The 25,871-nt window shown below is 36.4% G+C and overlaps 1 protein-coding gene across 1 annotated transcript in view; it reads left to right on the forward strand.

Annotated features, from left to right (window-relative positions):
* The window catches only part of LOC140160407 (teneurin-3-like), a 164,677-nt gene that overhangs the window by 128,409 nt on the left and 10,397 nt on the right, over positions 1-25,871 (forward strand). Inside the window, 19 exon segments of the mRNA XM_072183641.1 lie at positions 305-346; positions 661-852; positions 4,382-4,486; positions 5,733-5,927; positions 6,641-6,784; positions 6,786-6,965; positions 14,286-14,483; positions 16,079-16,225; positions 16,828-17,041; positions 17,433-17,552; positions 18,322-18,595; positions 19,489-19,756; positions 20,450-20,590; positions 20,887-21,369; positions 22,306-22,463; positions 23,006-23,504; positions 23,507-23,903; positions 24,650-24,825; positions 25,101-25,345. Coding sequence (XP_072039742.1) covers positions 305-346; positions 661-852; positions 4,382-4,486; positions 5,733-5,927; positions 6,641-6,784; positions 6,786-6,965; positions 14,286-14,483; positions 16,079-16,225; positions 16,828-17,041; positions 17,433-17,552; positions 18,322-18,595; positions 19,489-19,756; positions 20,450-20,590; positions 20,887-21,369; positions 22,306-22,463; positions 23,006-23,504; positions 23,507-23,903; positions 24,650-24,825; positions 25,101-25,345 — 4,178 coding nt within the window.

Consider the following 25,871-nt stretch of genomic DNA (forward strand, 5'->3'; position numbering starts at 1 on the left):
TTAACAATACATTGCCTGCTAGAGGTGTGATGTCTTGATAAACCTGAGGAAATTTGATATGGCATAATTCCAGAAGGATGGCATGAGATTCGGTAATACAGGATGGCTTGAGTTCTAATATTCACACTCTATTTTTACAGGGTGGTGAAGATGTCAGAGAGATGTTAAAGGATGCAGACTTGTATGCATGATATTGTATAAAAGAATGATGGACTAAAGAAAGAAAGAGCATTTTGACAATATTGCATGATTTTTCAGATTTTGTATGTTTCTAATCAAATTTTTTATGTGTTTGGTTTTACAGGTCCAACAACGCCACCAACTCGTCCAACCCCAGTGCAACTAGGTGTGCCCCTACAAACGGGTTCCAGGGGGGCTTTGCTTTCACCGAAATGCATGTGGATAGGCCACAATATGTGCAATTCAACCTGAGCCTCCCCAAACAGGCACATTTTGCTCTGTCGAAGCCATGACTCCGTCCCTAGCCACACTAGCCACGATTTTGTGCAAGTGTACGCAGGGGATCCGTGGTCCGATCACATACGGACTAGACGAAGTGAAAGTTCACAAGACTTGGTCTATGCAAGGAGTAGCAGAGTAGATAAATCTTTCGAAAGAACTTACAAAGATGTTTTAAGGACTGCCCACGGTACCAGTAAGCGAGCAGCGGCTTCGGTATTAGGACTAGGTCACAATCATCAGATGCAATGATTCAAATTGTTAAACGATCAAATGAGGTGGACCAAGGGACTTTGTCTTTTGTGAGACATTTGGATCCAGGCATTTGGATTATTGGCATGTATAATGACGGCAAGGAAGCAGAGGAGGTACAACTATCCATGGATGAAGAAGGTGAGAGGTCAAAGTACTTTGTTTTCCTTCCTCCTGTCAGCAATGTCAAAGGTCAATTCTTATGGGCAATGTAACTTTTCATTGCTTATTTGTTGTAAACCTTGCTATAATTTTTTTTAATGTGCAAAAACACACACAAAAGAATTCAGGACAAGGACCCACATAAAATATCTTGAGACAAGAAGAAAACAAAAATTGTAGTTGTGAGGTCTAGACAAAAGTATATACACAGATGTCACACAAAATAATACAGAAAATAGAACAGCATTGTAAACACAGTAATGCTGCTGACTCAAGGAAGCTTAAAGTTTGGTCTCAAATTTCTGTAAACATGTCATTTGTTTTAAGTATGTTGGACATGTTATTTTCAAATCCATTATATTTTCATTGATTGTCAACAACTAAATTGCACATTTATAAGCAATTGTGAGTAGAAAATTTGCAAATTTTTTGGTCGAGAAATTTAAATGGAAGTGTTTCAAATTCGGTGGATTTTTCTATGGGATTTATAGTGCTACAGTAAACAATGAGTATAAAATACTGGTGACCTAAAAACAAGACCTCGCCATTGATTAACCACATATAAATAATAAGTAGACTTGGCTAATGGTCAAACTATTTTCACACATGGTTTCTTGATAAAGCCTAATACACTATGGACAACAATGCAAGTTATGCAACAATGACCTCATCCCAGTGGCATAGTTCAATAACCTCAATTCAAAAATCATAGTGCAAAATTTGACCTCAAGTTGCAGAGTGTGAGTTTTTGTACCCAAAATTTCTAAGGTCATTCAGTAATTGAACAAGTGTATTAGAGTTAAAGAACTGTGCCCTGATAGTTGAGCATGTTGTGGATTGTGATAGAAGAACAGTGTACTTTCATGGTTTGACCTGAGACAGCACCATTTGAACTATTAAAGAAGAGAAACAGGAAGTTGTGGATGATAGTATGGAATTTATGCATCTTCAGTAAACCAGATGTGAGAAGTTTTTATTTTGAGAAGCGATGAGTGGTATTTATAAAGATAGAGTTTCAATTTTGAGATGCGACAGGATCACAGAGGGTGATGCTATGAAAATAGGGAGCATCTGTGAATGAGGAAGTGATGATGAGACGGTGATGCTATGGTGATTACATATGGAAGTATGTTGTTACAGGGATAACTTTGTTGAAATGTGCAGGGTTGATGAAAAGATGTTGTGGTTGCAACTAGATATTAGCATGGAAGACTGATTATTAGACTCATTTTGTAGAATTCACTTATGTTGAGATCTCGAAACTAAAGTTGCTACTATCTGAGATGATTTTGTACGGTTTAGTGACAGATTAGCATATGACGCTAGGTATATCATCCGGATTCGGGATTTGCTTGATTAGGCTGACTATTCTGTGCCAAGAAATTGCATGTTAATGTTTGTCATATTTTCAAATAATTTGAATTAAATGTTCTTGAACTTAAATAAAATCAAAGTCAAAGCTTTCTCATTGAATTTGACCACTAAAATTACTTTTCACGTTATTCAAAATGATTTCATATTATCAGCAGATCCAAGTAAAGGATTTTTCATTAAAATCATGCATAAATTATTTTATTTGGGTTACTATAACAGCTTGTTACAACCTCTCAGTCTTTATTTTGATAATAACTTAACTTGACGAGTAGTCGGTAACAAACTAAATGCGCTCAAATTGCTGGAAAAACAACTTGTCCTTAATTTCTTAGATACCTAATAGACCCAATTAATTTAAGTAGACTTTTGCTTCGCACGTTTATCCAAAGTTAGCGTTGATGTGAGCGGGCAAGCAGAGCCTTGCTGACGGGTTGAGTCAGACGAGGACCACATCAGTTTCATCATGTGTTAATGTGGTTAATTTGTTAGAACAGCCTTATGGTCACTGCACTTTAAATATTCTGCATGCATGCAATAAGAATCTCAAGCATTCTCATCATCATGGCACAGTTCTTTAACCCTAGAATGTTAGTACATAATGGATTGACCTTTGAATGTGATGGGTATAAAAACTCATCCTCAACAATGTGAGTTCAAATTATGAGCTATGATTGTTTAAAATGGAGCATGAACTTTGCCATTAAAAATGAGGCTTTTGGCTTGTAGCGAAGGGGCTGTAAAATTAACCGTGCACAATTCTTTAAATGATTTGACTTTTCAAATGAAATAAAGTGTCTATAGATCAAGAACCACTGGACCATCTTCCGGACTAACCAGGCATGTTGGTACTCATTGTTATCAATATTTGAAGCAGAGATATTAAATTTGAATTAAATTTTGTGATGAAAGCTTAAAAATATATATTTTTTCAAATAGTATATAAAATATGTAATTTTTTGTCTCGTACCGTGATATTCACATCAGTGTGGTTAAAAAAAGTGCAAAATTGTACCATACGGTTTGTGTTGCTACAACTGTCTTGTACTCACACATAGGTTTGTTTCAAGTGGATGCATATGAGTGCTTGTCATAGATGTTTAAAAAAGGCTCGGACAATCCTCCCGGGATCAGAGCTGACTTGAATTTTTTGATTAAATGATATTCATAACATATATATTGATATAACTAAAAGAAATACGTACACAGATCAAGATGTAGAGAATAGATTTCTCATCTACCTGTATTCCTTGATGCATTAAACATGTTGAAGTAATCTTAACCTTGGATATGACTTTCCCTCCCTCTTTGTCCCTTAGGAAATACTAAGGATTGAAAATGAAAACATAGTAATGGGGGATTGTTGGGCTTAGGTTGATCTTGATTTCTTATCGTCAAGCAAGCGAGCGAGTTAGAGAGGTGGATAGGATTGCGTGTATTTATAGTTAAAAGCTAAACATTTCATTGTTGAATATGGGTTGAATATTCAAAAATATTGAAATGAAAGTTTCACAAGGATTTGCAGTGTGGGGAATTTCAGTTCATATGGTTATGTGTAAAATGCATGTAGATGTGTATTAACTTATTTAGATGATTTCAGTGGTTCATAAGTGCATTCAAATGGGTACAGACATGCCAATTGTTGGTCTAGTGGTTCTTGTTGTGATGGGCTTTAGTGAATTCTTCACTCAAATTGATTCTGAGGTTTGGCCAAAAGAATTACTTTAAAGTTTAGAATGCACTTTGGTGTTTTCTGTTTTCTGAAATAATCCATACATTATAAGTCCGATTTCAGTGTGATATGGGCAAACAATTATTTCATGGGACAAAAATACAAATTATTTTGCTTAACAAATGACTCGGTGTACTTCATTGTGACGCATACAATCCTGTGGGCCCATGTTTAGTTAAGTCAGATTTTATAGCTCAGATGTTGAGGTGAATTACAGTGGCGGAGGATAATTTGTGACTCTGACCAACTGTATTTAGATCAATTACATATATGGTCAAAGTGACACCTTGCATTTGATTTCATTATGTCATATAGAATATTATAATCTACATGTACTAATTTTACACTCAGGTAGATATATTACTTAATTAGTTTGATTTATCATCTTTTCTTCCTGATTTATAGCCGATTGGGCTGAGAATTGTCCTCATGGATGTAGTGGTCATGGCGTGTGCATCGATGGAGACTGCGTATGTCATCCGGCATACACTGGTGAAGATTGCTCACAAGGTAAGAAATCATGATTCTAGGTTCAAGAGGAAGCCTCGCTCACCAGAGCAGTACTTCTGGAGGTGAACCAAACCTGCCTGGTTATCAAATTAATGAGTGACAAGGTTATCTCTGAATCTTACAGGTGCTAATTGATGCAATAACATTAAAACATCAATTAGCACCTTTCAAATTCAGAGATACCCTTGTCACTGATTAATTTGATAACCAGGCAGGTTTGGTCAACCCAGAAGAACTGCTTTTAATGGGGCTTCTTATTTAAAGGTTCAAGCATTCAAGGGTATTTCATTCAAAATACATACAATTAGGTTCAAAACCTGATGATTTCATTCATGTATTTAGGGGTTGATAAGATACAAGCAATAAGTATCAAAATGTAGTGTCCTTCTCTTAACCATTTACCCTAATCACTAAATCATAACCGGTAACTCTGATTGTAACTCTAAACCCAACCCAAAACCCTACATATCCTAATCTCTTTGGGGAGTACGGGAACTAAGTCTTACCCATTTAAGACCACATTTAGGTGGATCATTACAAAATGCAAGAATTCAGATGAAGATCCCGGAGATGCTACATCATAGAGGGCAGTATTTCTACTCACTCGCCCATTGAAACATGATCAGGCTAAAGTAAGACATGATTCATTAAGTTACAATTCAAAATAAGTTTCATGGTTATGAAAATGACCAAATTGCATATTTTTCCAGACAAAACAATATAATTTCTCATGAAAGTGCATCTCAAACAAAATGTACTTTTATAAAGGAATATTTTGGATTGTAACATCTTTATATGGTAATTTCAGTTGATTCTGATTTTGTGTTTGCAAATTGTGCATGGTTGTACATAGGCTTCATAGGCTTCTGTGTTGTAATTTCATTCTGTTAACAGATACAAATTTGACGATGTTTTTGCTAGAAGCAAGTGAATCTGCAAGAATTTTTTGCACACAGACATTGTGTAGCCAGAGGTTTCTGATGGTATAAAAATCTCAACTTTTTTGAAGAAAAGTGTGGGGGGGGGGTTGAGACTGTGGATCACGAAATGCCCCTTCATGTGCTGTTATTACATTTCTGTGATATTATGAGTTTGGGTGAATGCCAAGATCATGAATTCTTGTCAGCAACATTTAGCTGTCTTTAGGCTTGGAAACATGTATCAATATTGTTTTGATTTGCCTTTTATATATTAAAATTATAACAAAATTTGACATATTTCTACATTCTCTCGTCACCTTTCACAGATGTGTGTCCAGTGTTATGCAAAGGGCATGGTTACTACTATCGCGGCCAATGTGAATGCTTTGTGGGATGGAAGGGATTTGAGTGTGATATCCCACAGAATCAATGCCTTGTAGCTAATTGCAATGGTCATGGTGTTTGCCGTGAAGGAGAGTGTCTATGCTATCAGGGTTTCAAGGGTGCATCGTGTGAAGAAGGTACGTCTACAATTTCACCACCTTTCACTAGGAAAATGAAGCAGAGGTTTATTCCTTTCATTCCGCTTTTAATATGAGTTCCTCTTTTGATAAAATTTGGTGACATCTCTAGAATAGTGTTTCAAATATCAATTATAATTTGTAAACAAGTTGTTATTAACCATTGACTTATATTTTTTTGGATGGCAGAATAACTATTTTTTAAACCCTTTATATCTGAAAGACTTTTCAATGATGCTTTAATAGTAGTTTAATAGTGTGATGTGAGCCTCTATACAAAGTGGTAGCAGGTGTCGCCTGACCACTGTGTAGATAGTTAAATGGCTTGCAAAGACTCTTTGTCAGTGGAAAACCCCTTACCAATGCTTATAAACATAATTTTTGGAAAGAAATATCATGTTATTATTGAGCGATATAAAGGAATAAAGTGCACGGTGTGTTCTAACGAGTAATGTGTGCTCACTTACAAAGTATGCAATATGCTATGCATGTACAATATAGTCCCCATAGGGTATTTTAATAAGAATCAAATTATTAGCAAGGATAGTTGTGCACACTCGGTAGATCTATGTCTGTATGCTTAGTTAACCAAGTTTGATCACTTGGAAAATGGCAAGTGATATAACACAAGTTGACTTACATAAAGCACAGTAATTAGAGCGTAGAAAAAGAGTATCACATCGTCTGTTCTCACCTCCCTGTTGTACCGACAGTCGACTGCGCCGATCCAACCTGCTCTAGAAATGGAATATGCCAACACGCTCAGTGCTACTGCTATCCCGGATACACCGCGACACTTGCAACAAGAGGGTACCCCGGAACCTGCTCAGCCTCAACCTACGGCGCCGTCCGGTGGGGTGTCTATGGTCACGGATGGCAGCACCCTGACGACTGCGATGGATTCTGGGAGTGTTACCCCCGCGTGGGGTAAGGTGCCTGGATGTACTAGCATGGACTGCTCACTGCATGGTGTATTTGATCCTAGCAGGGCCATATGCATGTGTGATTATGGCTGGACTGGGAGAGCCTGTGAACAAGGTACTAAAACAGGTTATACTAACACCACTACATACAATCCATCACCTCAAATCCTCTGGAACAGTTCAACAATATACATACATCAGTATAGAAAACTCTGAACTTTGCTATATTTGATGGGTATTCGTAAAGAGGATCTCAACCTATTCCGATATGTATTACGGGGGTGAAATTGAACTGTGCTCACGGAAATTGAGAGTGGAAGTGTGTAGTGATAAGCATAGCCAGAGGGGTGGGGACAGGGTATATTATGGCAACACTGTTTGTACAGTGTTGCTCGTAATTCATTAAAGTAACATTTGAACGAAAGAGAAATTGCAATTGTTGGGATTTGACCCGAGAATATTTTCTTTTTCTTCTTAAAAAAGAAGAAGTCCAAACAAGGAATGTTGATGCTATGTGTGAAACATAGCAAGCCTTTCTGTCAAACATTTTGAGAAATGGGAACCAAAATAAATGTATAATATATATGAAATTGGATGACTATTGCAAGTTTAGAATGTGCATCCATTTGCATTACAAGATAAGCTGAGACGAGCTTTTGCTATCAATTTTCATGTTTCTGGCTATGTCGCTTATACTAATCCATACATTTTTCATTACTAACTACTAACATAATTTCATGATGAAGCCGTCACTTTGATGGCGGCTTTTCATTTGCACCAAATATTGTTACCACACATATAGAGTGTTGCAAAATATATTAAAATGGATCAGGTACTTGCTCAAAAATATTATTTTTCAATAATAAAATGATATTAAAGAAAGGAAAAAAAGAAAATGTGGTAAATTTCAAAGAAAGCTTAGTGTTTACAGACTTATTGTAAAAGTGGACATTTTCACGCTGCATTAATTTTTACCATTTCACATACTTACAAACTAGTGCAAAATTTAAAACATGCGAAAATATTTACTCTCTGTGTAGTTCTATGTATGGAAGCTCAAAATTGCAAATTTAAAAACAAGAGAATGGATCTAAATTGGCAAAAATCACAAACAAACAAAAATTGTGTAAAAATTTCCACTTTTACAGCATGTTATTGAAGTTGCGCTAGAATCTTAAACATAATCATCCACAGGACAAAGTTCTTTAACCCCTATAATAGCTTTCACACTCTTGATATGACCTTTGAATGTGCTGGGTACACAACCTCATACCCCACATCTTGAGGTCCAATTGTGAGATATGATTGTTAAATAGAAGTTTTGAACTATGCCATTGGAAATGAGAGTGTTCGGCAAAATGGTCCACATTTTGTGACACATGTCTCTATCACCGTCTCATTATAGACCATCACTGTTTTACAATAGCTGAACCTTACAGAATACATTTTTACATTCTATATCATATTTTGTCTGGATCTTGACAGGTAATCCTTGCGAAAATGATGAATTCAGTTCTAAATTTAAATGAAAAGAGAGCAGGGAGGTGTTAAAGTGTGCATATTGCATACGTTAACCTTCAAATCTTCAGTGGGTTGGCATTTCTAGCTCTAGTACCAATCAAATTGTGGGCAGCATATTAAATTTTGTGGTTCTCCTCTTACCAAGTTAGTATACATACAGATATGTCACACTCTATGTATGTGGAACAGGAAGCAAGAAACGACATGTTCTCTGATAAGTTTCAGCTACAGCGAAGTAAATTCTTATTGCATTTTGATGATTGTCTTCTTGTTTCGGTAACCATCTTTTTCCATTCCTATACTCTGTTCGGAAAGCAAATAAGCAGCAATAATTTTAATTTGTTCACGAGTCAAACTAATTTTTACCTTTTATATGCGGCAGTATAAGCATAACATTTTCTGTGCATATATGTCAATTGCATTTCGCAAGCACTCAATTATGCTTACGATATGCTAAGTCAATTTGCACTGGCAGCATGCCTGGTTATTTTGGTCTATTCTCTGGTTGATTAAAACTACAACAGATTTTACCTGGGAATACCATAGAATATTTTTATTGACTTCACCATGGAAATCACAAAAATTCAGCATTTCAAAAGGTCTGGACCTGCTAGGCTAAATACTAGGAATGTTTGTGCCCTAACTCTCTCCATGCAGGTGTCGACTACAGACGACGAAATTTATATTTTTTTTAATTTAAAAATTTCAGAATGTACATGACTATATTTGGAATCAGCATGAAAATGCATTAAAATACCACGCAGAGCATAAAGAATTGTTTGTACTAATTTCAGTGTATCAGTATATTCCGCAAATGAAAAAAAATCATATTGAAATATTGGGCTATTCCAGAAAATAGATGCACACCCCCTATAGAGGAGTTCGGATATCCGGACTTTTTGTCCAGTCGTGACTGTTGGAAATCCAGACTTTTAAAGTGCCCAAAGGCAAAAAAATCCGGCAGAAAAATAGTTCAAAATCAGAAATCCTCAATTTGAGAGCTAATTTTCAACATTTTCGTGATTTTTCCTTCATTTGATTGGATTTCCAAGCTTTTTCCAGTAATATTGGCAACTGGAATTCCAGTCGTTTTCAGAAAGCAGATTTGGAAATCCGGACATTTCTTTGATTGAAAATTTACTCCTCTATAGGGGGTGTGCACCTATTTTCTGGAATAGCCCATTCAATACTTGTTAAGTCATGATCAAGTTCAACTGGGAACTAGGAAGTATTTCATTGTTCATTATCCTGCACTTGAGTTGCACGTAATAAAGGAAAGGCAGCGGATCATTGAATAGTTTCCTGTCTTTGATAATAGATTTATTAGGAGACTGCGAACCCCTAAGTTTAGTTGACATAAGATGCTGCAAGCTTAAAAGGATAAACTCGGGCCACGCATAGGGTGGACATAGCAGTGACACTGGCTTTTACTGCGCCCTGTTTTTAAAATTATAGCTTCTTGAAATATATGGAAAAGTGTTTAAGTTTGAGTCCGATTGATTCATAATCCATCATCTTGGTTTCAAAATGAAATAAAATTTGTTGGAATGGAAGTCGATCTTATATTTTTAATAAAATGATTGCTGTAATTAATTTTAATGATGTTAATCAGTTTCGTTGTTTTAAATAATAGTTCATAATTTGTGGTTCTTAATTGCTCATTAATTATATAGGTTCTTACTCTAATTTAATCAATAAAAGTTAATTGTCTATAATGTTGCAGTTATAGTGATGTGAATAATGAAATATTAAATATTAACTCTGAACCAAGTAATTAAAAATAATAACTGATTTTGATGGACTGAAAAGAACTGAACTAGATGAAAATAGTGATGTGTATAATGAAATTTTAAATATGAACCAACTAATAAAAAACAAGTACTAAATTAGATGAACTGAAAGAACTGAACTAGATGACAATAAAATTTATAACAATAACAAATAACTTTGCCAAACCTCTCAACATTGTTTAATGTTAACATAACATAGGTACATAAATCTAGTCCTTATGTTGACAGAATAGTAAACTGGCATGTTGCCTAGATAAACAGTGTTAACATGATGAGGACACAATAAATGTGCTTACTCATACTAAGTGCCTACATAAATTATCATGTAATAGTCCTGACATTGTCGATTAAACATCGTCATAACAAAATTAAAAATCTATCATAGGTTACTTTACAATGAGCCAAGAATTTATTTTTAAGAACTCTGAATTAAAATGGCTGCTTGTGACCTTCTTGATTTGATTTTATTCCTATTTAAATCTTATTTAATGCTTTAAGCTGTGTCAATCTTAGTTAAGTAAATGTCAAGTGAAAATGTCAGATTACGAGTTATCATAAATAAATATGAGCATATTCAGAAAGACGGCTTTGTAAATATGATTGACAAGTGTTTGATGAGTGAGTGGGAGTTCTGCACATTATATAAACTTTAGCAAGAATAAGCATTGGCAATTAGGATTTACTTAAATAATATAGGCCAATTTGAATATAAAAACTTTGAGGATCTTTTGTGTATGTACTTTTGACATAATTCATGGTGCCACGGCTCTATGTTTACACAGCTAGCAAGAACCATATTCACATGAATTGAAATCCGCGCATTTGACTTCACATGGCATGCTAAGCTTGAACTTACATTGAATTATCTGCAGCATTTGTCACTGACATGGCTTAAGTTATTTTTATGTTATGCTAATCATAGCTCATAATCCTGTGTCAAAAATAGAATGACTGGTAACATTACTGTGCAATAATTTATTATTTTTTTGCCAGCATTTTAATTTCACAATTTTTACATGTTATCAGTTGAAATTTTAATTTAAAGTTATGACAAAATCTCTAAAAGTTTTGAAAGTTTTCTTTGTCAGAGGCGCACTATTTAAAGATTGCCTTGGACATTTAATTATTTTATTGATTTTTCACCCAGGTAAGTTGGGTGAAAAATAAACAAACTAATTAAATATCTAAAGCTAACGCTAGGGTGCCTCTGCAAATGGGAAATCTTTCATTCTGTTCAAACAAAGTTGCAATGGCAATATTGTAAATCAAAAACATTTTAAGGCATGAAATTTATGCGATTTGGACAGAATCAATCAATATCTATTCCCCAAGACCTGTGGAGAAAAGAAACATTTACCAGCGTAGACATTTCATGAGTCCTTGCTATTTGCTAAATGAAACAAAATTTCACGTTTTGCAAAGAGGTTTCTTTCTTCACAACTGACAGTAATTTATTGCACTGTCAGTGTGATGTATGGAATTTGAAGCAAGGACATCCGTTTCAATGCTTCTGTGAAAGCGGTTATTTCCATATACAGAAATTTTTTCTCTGACCTTTGATTGGTGGTATTTTTGTGAACTGCATGCCTTTACAATGTTATTATATCAAAAGATTTCATATCAAGTAGGTTGTTAAAATTTGCGACCTCTATTCACAAATTTTGCGAAAATTGCCACTTAGACATTTGTTTGCCTCTATCAGCAATATGACATTGCAACGTTGATTACTAATTAAAAGATCATACTGATAAACTATTAAGAAATGTATTCACGTATGTACAGCACTAAATCTCATCTTCATTATCATCGCCAAAAACATTAAGCTCATTCATGCTAATGCAGTCATATCATATACACTCATAAAGAGCTTCATCATAAATCTGTAGTATCCAAATCATGAAGGAATGACTTTCACATGCCTGTAAAAACATCACGATCGTATAAATTTCAGTTTTGAAGCGAATGTTATTCACATTAAGATCCATGCATCTATCCATCAATTTAGTCATTTATAACAAAACATTCATTTGGCTGCTGTCTTGTGCAACCTGCTTTATATTTCATCACATGGCATGGCGATATTGCACACATTGGAGCTGTCCACGGCAACATCTCATCAGATCAGTGGGCTGTTCCAGTTAAAAATCATACACCCCCTATGACCTTAATCTCCCACACAGGGGGTGTAGATTTCAAATGGAGTCACCCATTCAGGTAACCCCATTTGAAATTTACACCCTGTGTGTGATATTAAGATCATACCTTCCACAGGGGGTGTATGGATTTCAACCCGAACAGCCCATTTCATAGGCACTTCATTATTAAACATGATTGCATGTTGTTCATGGAATAAGCTCTATACCAATTTCAATTTTCTGGACAATTTGTTTTGGTTCAACAAAAGGGGAAGATCTCAAATTTGAGAAACGTTTTCAGAAATTTTGTGAAAAAACTGTAGAGGTCTTATTCCAACTGACAGGCTCAGTTAAATATGTCCCACTACCCATATCAATAAATCTATTTAAAAAGACTCACTTATTTATTAACATTTATTTTTATAATGAAATGAAATAATTAACTACTTACAATTTAAATACAAATATTTTTGAGTATTGGTGGTTTTAAAAATTGAAATAATATATTTAATTTACCATATTTGAATAGAGTTAATTAGTGTTAGTGGTACTCTTTAGGATTATGATTTACATTAAATGTAAAAATTCTATCAATAATATTACTGATTAAAGCTAAACTGTGCAATTTCCCATGAAAACAAACCTGGACTATATACACTTTGAACTAGGTTTTGCATGATAATTTCAAATTTGAACATACAATGCAATATATAGGCAACAGGCTCTGTAAACCATAATACATAAAGCATCTTTCGTATACTTGGTGATAATGCTCTAGTAGGTTAATATGCGACTCTAAATTGAAAACACATCACTTGTGTGTAATCCAATGTATATTACAAGGTACTATAGTCTATTCAGAAAATTATGACCTGTGGCAAATTTGGTAACATTTTGCAAAATACCAGCGTGTGATAATTGGAGGGTGAAATCAATGAGTTTTTTACAGAAATGCATAGCAACGATGTTTAAGCTTATTGTAGAACATTATCATGCACTACGATGATTTTGAATGATTTATAGTAAGAATATTGGAGTCAAACTTGAATGAATAGAAATTCAGCAATGGGGATTAAATGGGACATGTGAACGAAGTGAGATAGACCTGAAGGGTACCCTTTTCGGCAGTTGGGCTATTCCATTTACAATCCACACAACCCCTGTGGAGGATTTAGCTAAAGTCTGCCACAGAGGGAGTATGAATTTTGAATAGAATACACAATTGGGTAACTTCCATTTGAAATACTTACTCCAGTTGTGGAAGATATAGGTAAATCTATAATACAGGGGGAGTATGGGTTTCAAAATGATAAATTACATTTGAAAAACATACTCCCCCTGTGGAAGATATATCAAAAATCTTCCACAGGGGTAGTATGGATTTCAACTGGAATAGCCCATGATAGAAAAGAAGCAGGATGGCAAGCTGCACCGCTGTTTACTCTGACGGATATGTTTAGACCTAGGAGAGTCAAACATATTTGTTCAGGCTAAGTGTTTCTGTAGTTGAAGATGTTGAATATTGCCGCTGGCAAGATGAGTCTGTTCTAGCGAATTGAAAATTGCACAACAAGTAGGCACATAAGTTACAGGTGTTTCGCTGTAGTCAATCTTCAATCTTACTTGCTCCAGTGACTCTATTGCAACTTCTGACTTGCTTGGAATTTTTACAGAAAAACAACTCTCTTTAGTTTGTGAAGCTTTGTGTCAGAATACGTTGCTATAAACAAGCTGTACTTTTGGGTGTCAAGTGTTTATGTTAAGAAAAATAAAATCACATAAGTTATATAGTTTGCGAGATTTACAATGTGTGATTTGCTCCAGAAGCACTCACCTTACCGTTGTATAACCAAAAGTACATTTAAGCTGGGGGAAGGAATTGTGGCATACTTAAGTAAACTTTATAAACTATTAAGGTAAGTTAAGTAAAAACTTGTTTGATTTGTTAACTTTAAGTGTAAGTTTTCCTTCACTTGTTTCCCATTTCAGAATCTTTGGGTTGCAGCACAGATTTAGACTGTGGTGAGCACGCCACCTGCCAGCTAGGTCTATGCCAGTGTGATTTCAACTGGACTGGAACGGATTGTTCCGAGCCCATATGTGATCTGCCTTGTTCGCTCCATGGCCAGTGTGTTAATAGCTCCTGTATCTGTGAAGCTGGGTGGAATGGGAGGCTTTGTGGTATAGGTGAGTATCGTGAATATATCGTCTTTAGGCAGGAAAAACCTCCTATGTGTCATTGGCCCCTGAACATGTTTAAAGCAAATTCTCCTATGTAACCTGTTGGCAGTTTTGTTTTAAACATGTTCAAGGGCCAAAAGCACATAGGAGGTTTTTCCTGACCAACGACGATATGTATTCTTTCCAAATTGATCAAGATGCAAGTCTAAAAGTAGAAGAAAACATTTAAATTTGTGGAAAAAAATGTAGAAATGTCTTCATTGCCCTTAAAGCATCTTCCTATAAAAAGTGTCATTGTACTTTCCTTTGTTGAGAATCACTAACAAAAAAAAAAAATCAAAATTCACTTATCTGAATATTCTGTTAAGAGTTGAAACACGAACCCGCATAATTATATTCAATGTCATTTCTGCTTAATTCAACTGCTTGACCAAAGTTGGCATATTAATTCACTAAAAGAGCGGAAATTACACATTTTCAGTGTGTCATTCAAACCAATGAGGTGAGCAGATGGCCCGTTTAATCACCAAAATCCAATAAAAATCATGTTGACTAATGTGTACATAAAAAGGGATGAAAAGTACATTAAATCTTGGAGTCATGATTCTTTTTTGTACAGACAATAAACTTTTACGAGCTGAATTTGTGTAACATCACATATGAATTGTACATCAATTATGATTCATAATGGTTAATTACAAATTAGTAGAGTATGTTATAATTAGCCTTTTTTTAAATTGAAAAAGCTTATTGCTGATTGAAAATCAATTATTACCAGCTAATTAAGGGCAAGTTGATAGTTGTATTGGTTTAGTTGGGTAAGCATCAGTGATTTGAAACAAAGCATATAGGGTGTTAATGATGCTCATTAGTGAATATTGTCTGGAGAAGATCTGGCGAGATGATTCCAGAAAGTTTAGAATTACAAGCAGGTTAACACATACTCCTAAATATGAAATGAAGTCATACAAAATTAAATCTCTTAAGGCGAGGCAGAGCCATCTGGTCATATTTTTGGTCATTTTGCTTTTAATTCTCTTCACGCGGGTGTCGACTGCAGACGACATGTTTCAACATTTTTTTTAAAATTAAAAAATTTCAGAAATTAAAATTTTTCCGTTGAAGTGCATGGCTAGCATGCAGAGCATTAATAATACAGTGTCTTTCTGCAGATTAATACATTGATCTCATAGGAAATTAGTCAAAGAAGCTACTGCTAAAACTGCTCTAACTCACCTTCAATAGCAAGGAATGGAAAAATAAGCCCCTCTGTAAAATATGCACACCTGATAATACACTTCCAAGGGTGATTTTATCAAGCAAAAGTGATATAAGTATGTATTAAATGTCCTAACTCTTCTCAAATTAAATCTCTCATCCTGTCGGACTGAACAGGAAATGAACAAATACAAGGTAAAATTGCATAACCTTGGCTTAGTTTTCTGTTGATGCATGAAGTACGTAGTTTTCAAGAACACAATTCATGCAATTAAGTGATGGGTTGTTTTGATATATTTTCCATGGTTAGCAAACAGGTGAACAACACTTATGACACGTACCAATTACAATTTCTTGTTTTTAATTTTTTTTGCCTATTACAGAGGGTTGTCCACTGGACTGTAGTGGCAATGGAGAATGTCAGATGGTAGGTGGTATGTGGCAATGTGTCTGCAGTGCTGGTTATGAAGCCAATGATTGCTCCTTACCCAAGGAGACGAGCTGCTCAGATGGACGCGATAATGATGGAGGTAAGCTTAACTTACAATTGATTTGATAATATATATTACAAGTTACCAAGAGTGTACGACCAGGTTTTGGGGCTAAGTGTCCAAAAGGTCACTGATCCCAAACTTGGGTTGCCAGTCTCCAGATGAAGGTCAAAGTTGTGACCGGAAATTTGAGGTACGTCTTAATTTTGTGTTGATATCATTATAAATATTGTGATTGTGATTACAAAATTAGTTTAAACAATTATATTGAAAGAAATCAATCAAAATGGCATCAGATTTTAAATTTTTGATTTTCATGGGGATGAGATACATGTTGACAACTTGACTTTATAATTGGGAATTTAACACAAAAGTCCCTACTTTCAGTATTAAAATCAAGCCTCTGACCTATACCGTGGATGTGAGTTATCAGTATTAATTTTGATTATGGGTTTTTTTTCTGCTCATTTTGTAAAAGAGTCCCAGAAAAGAATATATAGGAAAATACTTCAGGGGGTTTGGTCCATTTTTTCAGGATTTTCTATAACATTTTGTGTTTTGTAAACTAAGTGCTTTCCATACAGAATTAAATAAGTGATATATTGATTGAAGTCAAAAATTTGATTATTTTATGTTTCTAGATGATCTGATCGATTGCCAAGATCCAGATTGCTGTGTCAACAACCATTGTATGTCAGCTTCTCTGTGTCAGACCGTACCAGATCCAAGGGAACTCCTGCTACATCTACAAGATGAAGGCAAACCTATGACGCTATCCTTCTATGACCAAGTCAAATTCCTGATAGGGGTGGGCAGCGTCCAGAAAGGTGTCACTTTGGGAACCATTGATGAAAAGTAAGTTCTGATTTGAAAAATTAATCTCACAGAATTGTCTTGATTTAGTATTATCAACAAAATTTAAGTGCTGAGAGGTGGGTTTTTTTGTTATTTGTATTGCAATTTGCCAAATTGGGACCAGTGGGGGTCTGGGGGAGATAAGCTTTGACAAAGACCTTGCTGTCAGTTCCCATTAGGGTAACATCAGATTGTTTGTAAACTGTACTTTGTGCATCAAAGAAAAACTGGTCTGAAAAAAGTAGTAACAATCAAAGCAAAAGGTACAATTGCTCAAGTAATGTTGTATTTTATTGAAGATTTTGTACTAAATATGAACTTTTTTCTCAGCTGGGCATCAGTGGTCAGAGGAGATTTTGTACTAATTTATTGACATTTTTTTGTTTCTCAGCTGGGCATCAGTGGTCCGAGGGAAGGTGTTGACTCTGGAAGGCACTCCATTACCAGGCGTCATGGTCAGGGTTCAAAACAGACCTGAGTATGGGTACACCACTACAAGGCCTGATGGCATGTAAGTACACAATACTCATCAATATCATGTGCAACCCAATCCGATCCAACCAGTCTGATTTTGAAAATGTTGAAATTTGAACTATTGTAATCATAGACTTGTCCTAAAAATAAGTTTTCAAATGTAAGAGTTTAGCATAATAATGGTTGCAAAATAAAAAGCATTCTTACATTTTCTATGATTTTTACCATCTTTCGGTTAAATTTCGATATCTGTTGGTTACATTAGATCGGGTCATATTTGTTCATTTATTTACCGATATCAAAATGCCAAACAGTGTCAACCTACCTGTGCCTACATCAAACACATTCATGTTAGTCAAGTCTGTCTGGCATGCATGAAGTGTACTACTTCAAAGCTGGCTTGGATTAGAAGCAAGTATGTTTGAAGACGTCCGTACACAAGAAAATTTGAGAACCTTGGTCAACAAACATGGAAAGTCAACCTGATGCGACTTGTCTGTCTGGCAATTTATCACTAGCTTGGATGGGTATACGTCTGCCGTGTAAACATATCTGTTACCATTGCATCCTTTGGAGCATGTAGGGGATTACATGTGTATCTTGTTGTATTTATCAAGTACTACAAACTTCTACTAAAAAGCTCGTCTTACTGTAGCACAACATAAAGATTATAAATAGAATTTCATGTTATGATGTTTAGCAAGTACAATTTGTCTGTTAAGTTTAGTAAGGGGTTAAAGATCTGTTTACAAAGCCTTTAGGAGGTATATTTACCTACACCACCTTGTTGTTTTTCCACTTTTAAGGTTCGATATGATGGTTGAGGGACGAGGATCCCTACAGCTTCTTTTTGACAGAGAGCCATTTTTCCGTTCCATCGAAGCCGTGTACGTCCACCGTAACCAATTTGTCTCGGTTGATGATGTCTTGATGATTACCGCTACAGGGGAATATGTTGAGCATAGTGAAATGGTAGATTGCACTGGAGACGAGTTCCCTGTGCCTTCCATCGATGTACTGCCCTCTGTAGGCGGAGAAGGAACAACTTGTGAGAAGACTGGTATTATTGTCGATGATCAGGTAAAGGCAGAGCACACTTGCAAAACAACATTTTCTTAACTAATTTAATATAATGGCCATCAATTTACTTTGGAGTTGCGTTTCTTCGGATGCAGCTCTCTTGGGATATTTATTTCATTAGTGATATCTGTTGATACGTTATTGACCCAAATAAGGTAATGAAACGACATGAAAGAGGATGCTGAGATGCGGTAATGTGACATCTAACAGCAGATCAATCTTGGTGTAACATTACATAGGAGTAATTTGTCTGACGTAATGAAATACCACTTAAAACAACAGTGGATTCAATTTAAATCAATGCGCAACTGAAATATTGTGTCACTTAGCATATTGGCACTATGCCATCAACAGTACTGATTTTAACTCCCAATGCACCACAAAGCTTTCTCGTTTTCAAATTTGTTGAGAGAAATTTAACATGATATTTGTCATGGTATTAATGAGCAAAGTGGCGATTCATTAGTATAGATGGGAAAAGTGAAGTATGGATTGATTGGTCAATCAAGTTTAAATTGAATATTTGTGACCAACACAATATAATGAAGCACTTGTCGGTAATTGTACTTTTATATATGGAAACAAGCTAAGTATACTACAAGGTCATAATTGTTCAATTTTAGTAATAACGAGGCAAGATAAAATGTGATACCTTTTTATTAGGCCCATAATTTACATTTCTGACAATATAAAGGGAAATTATTTTTGGAGGTGTTTATAAACATTATTTTGCCCTTGACTAGTTGATAATAATATATAGATCATTAAGTGTCTAGCATATAAATGTGCTTTTCATGCCTTTTGTCCATATCTCCGTATTCGATAAAGTGTATATGTTGATTACATTTAGTTAAACTTGCAAGTTTTCATTATTTTATGATATCATTTTACAGAGTGTCCATGAACAAATCCCAATCCCAGGAACCACCTTGTCCCTAGACTACATAAGTCACCTGTCTGCAGGTCGTCCAGCCAGGGCTATCCTACAGCTGGTAGGCCAACAGGTGCCTCTCAAACTGGAATTGGTACACATCCGTGTCACCCTGGAAGGCAAAGTGTTTGAGGAGGTGGTGATACCTGTACGTAATCTCAAGTATTCGGTTGTATGGAATAAGGAGAATGTGTATGATCAACGTGTGTATGGACGCACAGAAGCTAGAGGTAGGTTAAACGATAAATCACTATGGAGTTAAATAGCTGTTTTATGTTACATTTTTAGATTTTTAAAATGAGGGGAGAATACAGAATCGGTTTTGCAAGTAGGGGTCTGTGGTCTTGCAGCCATTAACTAGAGTTCCAGACCTAAATGGAAATAAAATGAGAATAAAATATAAAAAAATCTGATCTGATGCCAGATTCTTTGATTTGTATTATACACCTATCCGACTTCGCCATTACTGCGGTGTCCCCGATGTAAAACTGCGGTGTCCCAAGGTCGGGGGTTCTATCCATTATTTATTGTGTGCTATACAGAATTGTACCCGGGAATTGTACACAACAGTGATAGTCAATACACAATCATGAGTATTGAATTACGAATTAAATCTCCCGCTCTGGTACATCTGTGTTGCCGTCAATAGAGGGCCAAATACAGTAAACGCTTCTCGGATTGGTGTATATGATAAGTATCCACATAAGGCATTTAGACTAAGAAGCATGGGATGGTTTCACAGTATTAAATGTCATATTTCCGGGGAAAAAATTAATGTGTTATCTTTATTTTTTTAAAGCAACATCTGAACAAGTACTAACAAGCCAAGTTTTTAAATCGAATAGCTTGTGCAACTTAAATGTAGTCCTATGCCATATGATTTCCCCATATTAACCTGTCTACTTTTCTTTATTTATTTTCAGTTTCTGTTGGATATGAGTACCAGGGTTGCAATACCATAGTGTGGGCAAAGCGTCCAATCACGATAGAAGGACACCAATGGAGCACAGCAGCACTGGGTGGATGGCAGCTGCCTATACAACATAACTACAACTATAATAAAGGTAGGTAGAAGAATGGATGGAAAACTTTAGAAGAAAAGAAAAAATTGCATGCCCAAATGATCAGATAAGAACTAGGGTTATGGTTCAATGTAGGATTAGGATTGGGATTAGCTGGACAAGAGTCAGACTTTAATCTTAGAAGAGATATGGAATTGAGGTTTGCATGTGTGGTTTTAGGAAGATTGTACTTAGCACTTGCATCATGGAATTGTGTCCTTATGAACTAACAATAAATTTTACCAAAGTTACAGCAACAAAATGAACAAAGTTCTTACTATAAATTGTCTTTCGCACAGCATCACTGCATTTGGGTACCGGACATAGCATATACTACATTGACCACCCTCCAACCATTACCTCCATCATGGGTGATGGTCTACGACGTGACAACGAATGCGACCAATGCGAAGGACCAGCTGAGAATAGCCGTATGTTAGCTCCAACAGCTTTGGCCTACGCTTTTGATGGTAGTCTTTATGTCGGTGATTATAACTTCATCAGAAAAATAAGTCCAGATGGCAACACAACCAATGTCCTGAGATTAAGCTACAACCCAAACTACAAATACTACCTAGCAACTAGTCCTCTAGATGGCGCTGTATACCTATCAGATGGTCAAACTAGACAGATCTACCGTCTGCGCTCACTGACCGGCATGACTGACATGACTGATAATCTGCTTGTTGTTGCCGGATCCGGGGAGCCGTGTTTGCCTTCAGATGAATACAGGTGTGGGGATGGCGGACGAGCGGAAGAGGCTAAGTTATTGGATCCCAAAGGTAAGCATGATTATAGCTTGGTTAAAAAGAAGATGGCTTATTTAAAGCAAGAATTTCTCATTCTCTAGGAACTTTGCTGTATTTGCTGCAAATTGTTCACATTTGCCTAATTTAGCTTCACTGACATTATGACATGAGAAATATTTCACAAATATCAAGTAAAATGTTTTCAAGAGCCGGCATGAACATTTTCAGAATTTTACCAGAGTTCAGCATTTTTATTCTCTTTTTTAGCATTTTGTAGTCTATTTCTGCATCAAATTCACAGAAAATGATGCAAAAAGTGATTATTTAGTTTGTCAGTATTTTTATGTTATGATCAGAATGGAGAGTGTAAATGCCTTCAGTAAAAATATAGCAAATTGTGTAAAGCAGGCCTTCTCAACTAGTTTATTTGAACTTTGAAGTGCCAACAGGGAAATTTAAGTGATAATGAAGTGCCAACATGTTTAGGGAGCATTTTGTGAGGGAGCGTGTGCGCGATCGAACGCATATAGCGGATGGGGTCCATGAATCCAGGAGGCCCGCGCCTTATGGCCACTGTAGGATTCCAGTGTGAAAGCCCCAGCTGCGGGGGTCCAGGGGGCAGCGCCCCGGAAGCTCTGAGATTTTAAGGCTCAGATATGGTATTTTCACCCCTTTTTTTGTAAACAATTGATGAGGAAAAAACTAGTAAATTTACCATGCCCCACTTCGACTAACTCCAAGCGCCACAAGTGGCGCGCGCGCCGCCAGTTGAGAAGGCCTGGTGTAAAGAATACAGGATGAGTTTAAGTTACTTGCAATTTTTGTGGAAGTTTGATTCCAAATATGAAAGTTGGCAGATAATTGTGTCTCTTGGAACAATTCTAAAGCAAACTGAAGCTGTGGTTAACGAAAAAAAGAATTTTACAATTTCTTGTTTTCTCATGGTACTGTTTTTCCTTCCATCACCAGGCCTGGCTATAAGCAAGGATGGCACGATATACTTTGTGGATGGCTCTGTGATTCGGCAAGTGACAAGAGATGGCACCATCAGTACCTTCCTTGGTACTCCTAGTGTCATTGGTCCTTCAAGAGTTCCTAGATGTCTGACTACAATGACTATAGATAAGGTTAGTAAGACAAAAGACCCGACTTGGTGAAATATGAGGGAAGATTTGTAGAGAACAGGCTTGACCCATATCAGCAATGTGGTATATATTTCCAGATGTGACTAAGGGATGAAACAAAAGCTTGACCGGCAATCAACCGCCGGTTCCAGGTGGTTCCGTCCGGTTTCCATTGTTTAGAACAATAGCAACCGGACGAAACCGCCTGGAACCAGCGGTCGAGTTTTGATTTCATCCCTAAACAAGTTGCTACCTGACTGTGTCAAATTAAAGATGCTAGCTCTAAAGAAAAGCTCACAAATACGATATTCTTGCAGTGCTGTGATCATGTGATTTAAGTTGACTGGTATATCACTCTATTTCTGCTGTTGACAAGTCCTTAGGGCTATAAAACAGGTCCTTGGGTCCATATAAGGTCCAACATTGAGGCAGCCATCAAGAGGACATTCAAAATAAGATTTTATCTTCAAATTACTTATATATTGGGGCGGCATTCAAAATGTTCAGTTGGTAATAGCGATCATGTGTATTGTTTTGAATTTCAGGTCAATTTGCAGTGGCCATCAGAATTAGCCATCAACCCTATTGATGATTCCATCCACGTACTGGACGAGAACCTGGTCATCAAACTCACCCTTGACGGTCAAGCTTCGGTCGTAGCTGGCATATCATACAACTGCCCGGTCGCACCCGATTCCGAACCTACCGGACACAATAACACAATCAGGCTTGGACATAAAATGGCCAATCAAGAAGCACTAGAATCACCAAGCGCAATCGCATTTTCAAGTACTGGAGATCTGTTCATCGCAGAGACAGATTACAATCTTGTGCATAGGGTACGACGAGTCACTCCCGATGGCGTGATCACATGGTTTGCTGGAAGCGACTCCGAATGTAACTGCATCTTGCCTGAATGCTCCTGCTTTGCCGGTGATGGCGACCCATCTCTCAACGCCAAACTTCAAGTACCAATCGCCTTGGCTACCTCTCTGGAGAATGATCTCTACATAGCGGATCAGGGTAACCTACGAATACGGAAAGTATCCCTAATCTTCCCGAAGCTAAAGGGGGTAAATATGAGCTTGTATCGCCGGACCAGGAACAGAACTTGGTGTTCGATACTAAAGGTCAGCATGTGTTCACCATTGATGCGTTGACGGAGCTCAATATATTTACCTTCAACTATACAGCTGGGGGAAGACTGGAGTACATCCGAGACGGATCAGGCAACATGTTCACCATTGAAAGAAATCGTGTTGGAATCCCATTCAAGATGATTTCCTCCAATGTGGAAGTGTTGAGGCTGTCTATCGATGTCAATGGCTACCTGACGGAAGTGGCTGGTAACAATGGTAATTTGATCATTCAACTTGGGTACCATGGCAACACAGGCTTGCTAGCTACCAGGCATGATGGAGGTGTTCTGAGGAGTGTCTTTGAGTAAGTTTCTTTCATTGTTATACATTTTCATCTAAAAAAACTTCTTGGAGCTTTAAACTTTTTTGATTTGGTGGCAAATTGTGTGAAACAATGGATGAAAACAGACATACTGGTAAAAGGTAGCAGGTTAATAAACAAATGCTAGGACAATTCAGTGCATCAAGTTTTACATATCACATACCAAATTATAGAGAAGAATCAAACAGTTTAAGATCGCGGCCGGACTCTATGCGTACTCGTTCATCATCTTGTATCACATTGGAAATTCCATCATCCAGAAAACAAGCTGGGGACAGAGCTTTTTCCATTGCTGCTGCTCAATCTTGGAATAGGCTTCCTGTCGCAATCAGAAATGCTCAAAACATAAACAGTTTCAAAACAGCTCTCAAATCTCATCTTTATCCGCAGTAACTTTGGTTTTTTGTTTTCCATAAACTCTTTGTACTTCTCATGATTCATGTATGTCACCATTGTTATATTTAATTATTGCTTAATGTTTATATTTTTTGATCTTTTGTGTTTTGCTTACCAGCGCTTTGAAACTTTCTTGAAAAGGCGCTTTATAAATGTTGTAGTAGTAGTAGTAGTAGTTTAACAAAAGGCCACTTTGTTTCCCTTGTCATTCAAACCATCTGACATGTTTCAAAACAAGCACAAAGTTTTAAGTATAAATTAAAGCTCTTATAAAAACTGTTTTTAGTTTGTTTTTTGAATATTTTATAATCTTTTCTCGATATGATTTTTAGGTACAACCAGTATGGCTTATTAAGAACCGCCAAGTGGCCTACAGGTCATGTGACCAAATTGAAGACCAATGTGAACATAACGCATGCAGCGGTGACGTTGAGTAGAACCGGATTGGTTGATGTTGTGACGACTAAATCACACACTGCATGGGCTCTGACACAGATCAACAAACAAGGTAGGCATTATGGGTAATAACGATGCAGGACTTACTGTTGGATGTACTTCATTGGTTGGATGCTAGAAATTTTTAAGTCGGAGAATAAATGATATATAGAAATCTTTGTTTTTAATATCTGCTATCATGTGATAGAGGAAAGGCAGTTCTAGTATTTTGAGTAGAGAATGCTGACTACTCCTAGCATTTATTCTCATATTTAATCAGTGAAATATTATTTTAATAATGTTACAAAGCAAATATCTCAAATGTATTCTTAAACATATTCTTTGCAGAGGGCGAAATCTCCACGGTAACCACATACAGCGACGGTTTCTCATCAATGTCATACGCCAACGGTCTAATGGCCGAGATTGAAACGCGAGACCACCCACTCTTTGAGGAAGACGTCCAGGGTGTGATCGCCAAACGCAAAGTCCTACTCCCGGAAGAACTGGTCCATCGCCTGGAATGGCGCTTCTACGCGCGACGTGGTGGACGCAACAAGGAGAAGATACTTATTGTAGGTCGCAAGCTAAGGGTAAGACCACGGTGTCTAAACCTACTTACCCCGAGCTGATTTCTTTGTTCCTGCTCTTAGTTTGCACAGCATATTGCACGGTTACACGGCTAGTCACAGATTTCAGGAGCAAACTGTCCCACACTTTTTTTTAGATATCCCAGCTGTCCTATTTTCTTGTTTTCTTTACTATATTGCTTTGTGTGCAAAATCACTGATACAAATATTACATTGGTTTGTTTAATAAGTGTGCCAATTAATACACACAAATATTAGTATGAATTTAGAAATAACATATCACAAGATTGTAGTGGAAAAATTAACTATTAATTAGCAGAAGCGGACAAAAACTGGCATTAATCAAAGCTTTATGGACGATGTTCAGGCATTAACTTCATCGAAATTAATTGAGTTAGTCCTAATGCTAGCCCAGATTTAGTCACTTTGGATGGTTGACTGAGATCTGATCAAGTTTTTTTTGCCTGAATTAACAGAATTGAATTTTAACTTTTATTAATTGTTTGACTGCTCACTCGCACGCTTGCTT

This window comes from Amphiura filiformis, chromosome 9 (assembly GCF_039555335.1).
Source record: "Amphiura filiformis chromosome 9, Afil_fr2py, whole genome shotgun sequence".
Lineage (NCBI taxonomy): Eukaryota > Metazoa > Echinodermata > Ophiuroidea > Amphilepidida > Amphiuridae > Amphiura > Amphiura filiformis.